This window comes from Babylonia areolata, chromosome 1, assembly GCF_041734735.1.
Source record: "Babylonia areolata isolate BAREFJ2019XMU chromosome 1, ASM4173473v1, whole genome shotgun sequence".
Taxonomy (NCBI): domain Eukaryota; kingdom Metazoa; phylum Mollusca; class Gastropoda; order Neogastropoda; family Buccinidae; genus Babylonia; species Babylonia areolata.
In genome coordinates, this window is record NC_134876.1 from 1,904,478 (window position 1) to 1,910,913 (window position 6,436).

At 45.7% G+C, this 6,436-nt stretch overlaps 1 protein-coding gene across 1 annotated transcript; it reads left to right on the plus strand.

The window, feature by feature from the left end:
* Nucleotides 1–1,961: 1,961 nt before the first annotated feature.
* LOC143290539 (uncharacterized) lies at nt 1,962–4,090 on the plus strand. Its single transcript, XM_076600078.1, has 3 exons — nt 1,962–2,211; nt 2,631–2,768; nt 4,065–4,090. The coding sequence occupies exons 1-3, from the start codon at nt 1,962–1,964 to the stop codon at nt 4,088–4,090; spliced, it is 414 nt and encodes a 137-aa protein (XP_076456193.1).
* Nucleotides 4,091–6,436: the final 2,346 nt, after the last annotated feature.

Sequence of the window (6,436 nt, forward strand, 5' to 3'; positions counted from 1 at the left end):
TCAACACCTAAGGTAAAGTACATTTTTTTTTTTTTTTTGTTAATCTCTCCCCTCTTTCGAGAAATTATCGCCGTTCCATTGCTCACTGACCGATCCCAGAACATAAACAAACATGGCGGCGCCCGCGACATCGTGAGCTTCAAAACAAAACGCTTTCTTGATACAGCCGACCCCCATGCGTTGGAAATACTGCTGCCACCGACACCAAGTAGCTTTTTGTATTGCTGTCTTGGGTATCCTCATGGCGAGCCACGCCTCAAGTCAAGCTGCAGCTTCATCTGCTGCCCCGTCTGAACTTGAATTAGCAGACGACACAGAACACTATCCGTGTGGTACCTGCGATCGATCGGTCACTTGGGACACTCAGGTGTTGCTTGCGAAACATGCGGACAGTGGTTTCACCTTGAATGCCAAAACACCAGCACAAGAGAATACGACACTCTCGGAGAAAGCGACATTACATGGCACTGTGTTATATGTGCCAGTGCCAACTACAGCTCCATTGCTTTTCATCTGCACGGGCTAAGCTCCAGTCATTCCATCCTATCAGTTTAGTCCCTGGACCTAAACTTTAACAGTGCCTTTCATCCGACCCACACGTCCACTCCGACATAAGCAAACAAGATAAACACCCAAGACGCCCGCTCCGTATTGTATCACTAAACTGTCAGTCTGTTGTTGGCAAAACAGCAGAATTCACAAACCTCACCCAGATACCAGACCAGATATAATCCTTGGCTCTGAATCATGGCTTACCCCACAACACGGAAGTGCTGAAATGTTCCCCACTTGGTATACCTTACATCGAAGAGACAGAGAACGCCGAACTGGAGGAGGAGTATTTATTGCTGTCTCTGAAGACCTCACCTCCTCGGAAGTCCCGGAACTGTCCACAAAGTGCAAAATACTGTGGGCAAAGATCAAGAGGAGAACATTTCGTCGACCTGATCCTGACAAACCACCCAAACCTGGTGCCACGCACTAAGACACTCCCCAGACTTGGCGATCATGATGCAACGTACATGGAACTCCGGATCTACCCTCCAATGAAACGCCGGCCACAGAGACTGATCCCAATCTACACAGAAGCCAGTAAAGGACCCTTGAAAGAGGCAGCCCAGCATCTGAGTGACCATCTATTGTCCACTTTCACTGAAGACAGCAGCACTGAAGAGATCTGGACAGAGCTATGCCAGGGTCTGAAAAATGCCCTCACTGAACGTGTCCCACACAAATTTACAAATAGGAAACGAAGCCGTCCATGGATCGATAGTGTGGCGATCAAGCTGATCCAAAGGAGAGACCAACTAGACTACACAAGCGGTGGAAAAAAATCTAGTGATGAAGAGGTGCACAAACGATTGAAGACTCGAGCGGCTTGTCCAGAAACGCCTGCGCCGTCTATACTGGAGGTATATAGAAGACCTCACCACAGACACCCCAGGCCAAACCGCACTGAAAAAGAAGTTCTGGAGCTTTATTGAAGCAAGAAGGACTGAAGGCTCTGGTGTCTCTGCTCTCAAAGATGCAGGAAGGCTTATCACTGACCCAAAGGAACAAGCCCAAGTCCTGAACAAACAGTTCCAGTCTGTCTTCAGCTGCAAGGAAGACATCACAGCTGATTACAGCCCATGACTTCAACCAACGATACCCCTTACCACTTGACCTACCCCACTACCCCACATGCAGCGACATCAACATAACAGAGGAAGGAGTGAGAAAGCTGCTTCTCAGACTGAACCTCAACAAAGCCTGTGGACCTGATGGCATCACAACCAGGCTCCTAAGACAGTTGCTGAGGAGATTGCTCCAGCCTTCACCCTGCTCTTCCGCAGTTCCTTCAACACCGGAACACTGTCACACGACTGGAAGCAGGCTTACATCCCACCTGTCTTCGAGAAGGGAGAACGTTACAAGGCAGAGAACTATCGACCAATCTCCCTCACGTGTGTACCTGCAAAATGATGGAGCACATAGTCATCAGCCACATCATGACGTACCTGCAGAGCAATGGTATCCTCTGCCCAGAACAGCATAGCTTCCGAAGAAGACGATCTTGTGAAACACAGCTGCTCGGATACATTGACGAAACCACAACTGAGCTGGAAAAAGGAAACCAAGTGGCTACAATTGTCCTCGACTTCTCCAAGGCCTTTGACAAGGTCAGCCACACCCTGGTTGTCCATAAATTACAGCGCTATGGAATTAGAGGTCAGCTCAACACCTGGATCAAAAGCTTTCTTGAGGACAGGCAGCAAGCAGTTGTGGTGGAGGGAGTCACCTCAGAATACATTACAGTCAGCTCGGGTGTTCCTCACGGCTCGGTCCTCGGCCCTTGTCTCTTCCTTCTCTACATCAATGACGTCCCTATTACCATCAAATCTAAGGCCAGATTATTTGCAAATGACACCATGTGCAACAAAATAATCAAGAAACAAGCTGACCAGCACACACTCCAAGAAGACCTAGTTTCTCTTGGGAGAAACAGTGGGCCATGCAATTCCACCCACAAAAGTGCTCCACCTTAAGTGTCAGTAGAAATAGGAAAAAGATCGCACCGAACTACAAACTCCATGGCCATCTGCTTGAAAACGTCAACATCACAAAATATCTTGGTGTGAACATCCAAGACGACCTACGCTGGGGATCCCACATCAATTCTACAACCATTAAAGCCAACAAGACCTCAGGCTTTCTCCGGCGCAACTTGAAGATAGGAAACAAGAAGACAAAGGAAACTGCGTACAAAGCCCTTGTTCGACCTATCCGTGAGTATGCTGCATCTGTTGGGATCCATATACAGCCAGTAACATCCAGGCCATCGAAAAAAAAAAGAAAAGTCCATTGCCAAGCAGCAAGATGGGTCACAAACCGACATCGACAGACGTCTTGTGTCAGCTCCATCCTTAGCTCCCCCAACTGGTACCCTCTACAAGTCAGACGAAACAAATATCGCCTGGAGATGTTTTAGATGTTCCACCATGGTCTCATCTCCATCAACTCAGTCTACCTACCAACACCATCAGACAGCAGGCTGAGCTCCAAGAAAAATAACACCTGCAACTACGACATACCTGTCTGCAGGACGCAGTTCAGACGTCTTTCTTCCCGTGTACCATCCCGGAATGGAATACACTGCCCCAGGAGGTTGTCACAGCCGAGTCGCTGGACTGCTTCAAGTCTAGACTCGCCTCCTGCCTGTGACACAACAGGGTGGACTCATCCCCTACCCCCACTACCCTCCAACACCTCTGATTAGCCCCCCCACCCCTCCCCCACAAGCCAGCAAGTCCTTTTTTTTCCTCACTGGTAAGTAGTGTCGTAGAAGGCTGGGGCTGTGACGGTCGGGTGTATTCTCGGGGACCGCTACGGCAGCCGGACTGGCCTAGCTGGAGATGCGAACACACCAGTGGACTGCGTCCCATCTCCCCTATCAGTTAACAGAACATCCCTCGGCGGTAGCCCAGCTAAATTGTGCTCAACAGCAACCTCCCACAACACGACAGTTTTCATCAGCATACTGATGTTGGTGGTTAAGTGGAAGAAGAAGAAGGAGCAAATTATGGAATGTCTTGTGATATTTTAACTGAAACCCACGGGATGTGTGGAAAGTTTTCTTTCGGGACAGACATCACATTGTTGACCAAACTGTCTTCCTCTCTTGTTTTTTTCTTCTTCTTCTTCTTTTTTTATACCAAGATAAGTATCCATAATATCCTGTTTATTGTAAGCCATGAAGGGCCAGCGAAATACTTGCTTATCCATGATCGGTAATACAATGCAGAAGAAATACTTCAGACTGAGAGGAACAGAAAAAGAGAATTCACATGTTTCAGAAGTTCATCTGAGCTGAACAGTAGCATGGACTGACGAAACATGGATTTCGTGTTGATGTCTTCTCAAAGCAGATAATGAAGAGTAGTACTGTGGTATCTTGTTAACATCGACATCCAGGTATCTTCCTTCTATCTCTCTCTTGACGATGTGAGTAACACAATGAAAATCATACACAATCTCTCTCTTGAACACAAGATCTGTGATCAGCTAAAGTTAGGGGTGCACAGAGCAAGGGCAGGCCCTCAAGGCCTGAACAGCTTGTTAGGTATCTGCAAAGGTCAGGCTTCTGCTCTTTGTTTTTGTCTTTTAGATGTTTGTTGTTGTTTTTTTGTGTGTCGTTTTTAAACAGTATCTGTGGTGTAGCTTATATGGATAAGTCCACGCACTGACACCTCATTGAAACAAACTGAGTATGGAAAATGTCAACTACCAGAGCTGAAAGTTCTGACCCTTTAACACCTCTCTCCACACACACCCAATCCCCATCTCTCCTTCTATTTTCTTTTGTTTTCTTAATTTTGTTTCATGGGAGGCAGATGAAAAGGGAGGTGGTGTCGAAATTCTCCAGTTGTGTACACAGTTTCAGTTTCAGTTTATACCCAAACATTCATTTGTAACTGGCTGTCAGCGCTGCCCATTTTCCATTGTGATGGGCAAATAATGCTTATCATAAGTCAGGTCATCTATAGGATCTGAAGTTTCAGGCAAAAAGGGATAAACTGTCACAAATTGATCATGAATCGAACACATGGGTATAAATACTACTGGGGAGGGTGAAATTTTAAATCTGTTCATTCCATTAATTTTCATTGAGGACAAATCTTTCTAACACGCCTTTTTTCGGTAATAAAAAAAACATATTGCCATATAGCTTAGCTTCATGAAAAGATGGTCATCTTCCCCCAACCCTATCTGAGGTGGTGGCATGCTTTCAGCCAGTTGCTTTAATTTTCCGCTTTGAGAAAAAAGGTCATTCCATAGAAATGATGTATTATTAAGTCAAAATGAACATTCCTCTAGATCCTGAGGTATGATAAATGTCTTCCATAAAGAAGACAGAAGATAGCCTACATGACCGACAAATGGTAACAATATTCGGTGCAAAGAAAACAAAGCCAAAGTTGTTGTTTTTATAAAGGCAACTGATGGCAACACACAAAACATTAACCATTTGCTGAATTGTCGTACTAATGCTGCGAGTTATCAGGTGTCTGATGGCACTGAACTGACTGTTCTTGGGAGGAGGTGGATGGAAACAGTAACACTCGTGTTACTTGAAAAACAAAGCAAACAGCAACAAAGTCAGACTTTGTAAAACTGTCGACCAATTTCTAACCTTCCTTTCCTGTCCAAACTTCCAGAAAAAACCCGTCCTGAAGCAGCTCTACTACTACTTTTAACAATTTCATCCATCCTTTTCAGACTGCCTATCGTGCTGACCACAGCATTGAAACCACTCTCCTCCACATACTGAATAATTTACTGTTAGCATAGGAAAGTCAGGCAAAATTTCCCTTCACACTCTTTTCGACTTGTCAGCCGCTTTTGATACAATAGACCATTCGATCCTTCGTTCCCGTCTTCATCATACATTTGGTATCAACGGCACTACTCTCAGCTGATTGAAATATTATCTCACTGACCAAATGCCAGGTCTGTCACAGTTTACACATGCCAGTCTGAGTCCCAAAGGGATCTGTTTTAGGCCCCGTGCTCTTCACATTGTACACCACCCCCCTCGCTGAAATTGTCATCCACCACAGTGTCAGTCATCATTCTTATGCCGATGACACTCAACTTCAGAAAAGCGATTCCCCTGAAAAAATGTGTCCTCTCTCTTGAAGTAACATCCGATTGATTCCTCGACAATCAGAACTGAATGACTTGATAAGCTACAACGGAATGCAGACAAAGCTGAAGCAATGATAACAGGAACTAAACAAGAACTCTCTTTCATCACAGTTGACTCAAACTTGGCAGAACATCTATCCCTCAGTCAAGATCGTCGGTGTTGTCCTTGACAACACACTGTTCATGCAATAATTTATCAGTTAGACCTGTCAACCCTGGTATTGTCAATTACGGCGCATCAGTTCCATTCGGAAATATCTGACGCAGCATCTAAATTCGTCGTTTCTCTCATTCTCTTTCTCGACTTGTGTAACTTAGTCTCTGTTGTCTGGTTTGCCTGCTTCACCCATTCATTCCCTTCAGGGCATCCAAAACTATGATACCCGACTTGTTCTCAGACCTATCCCTCTGCTCCCCTTTTTGTCTCTCTTTTTCCGTCTCTCAGTCTGTCTCTCCATCTGTCCGCGTCAATCTTTATCTCCCTGTCTGGTTATCTCTCCATCTCTCTGTCTGTCTCTCTATTTCTGTCTGTCTCTTTCTCAGTCTCTCTGCCCCAGTGTATCTATCTTTGTCTTTTGTAACTAGTCTTTCCTTCTGTCTGTCCATCTCTCCATCCCACTGCCTTTCTGTCTGTCTCTCCATCCCACTGCCTTTCTGTCTGTCTCTCCATCCCACTGCCTTTCTGTCTGTCTCTCCATCCCACTGCCTTTCTGTCCATCTCTCCATCCCACTGCCTTTCTGTCCATCT

What these genes read in the sequence shown, in the direction of transcription:
- LOC143290539 (XM_076600078.1), top strand. Translation starts at nt 1,962, where the DNA reads ATGATGGAGCACATAGTCATCAGCCACATCATGACGTACCTGCAGAGC. An exon ending in ACAGCGCTATGGAATTAGAG is followed by an intron (nt 2,212 to 2,630) that starts GTCAGCTCAACA and finishes TGAACATCCAAG; the next exon opens with ACGACCTACGCTGGGGATCC. An exon ending in AGCCCTTGTTCGACCTATCC is followed by an intron (nt 2,769 to 4,064) that starts GTGAGTATGCTG and finishes AGGGGTGCACAG; the next exon opens with AGCAAGGGCAGGCCCTCAAG.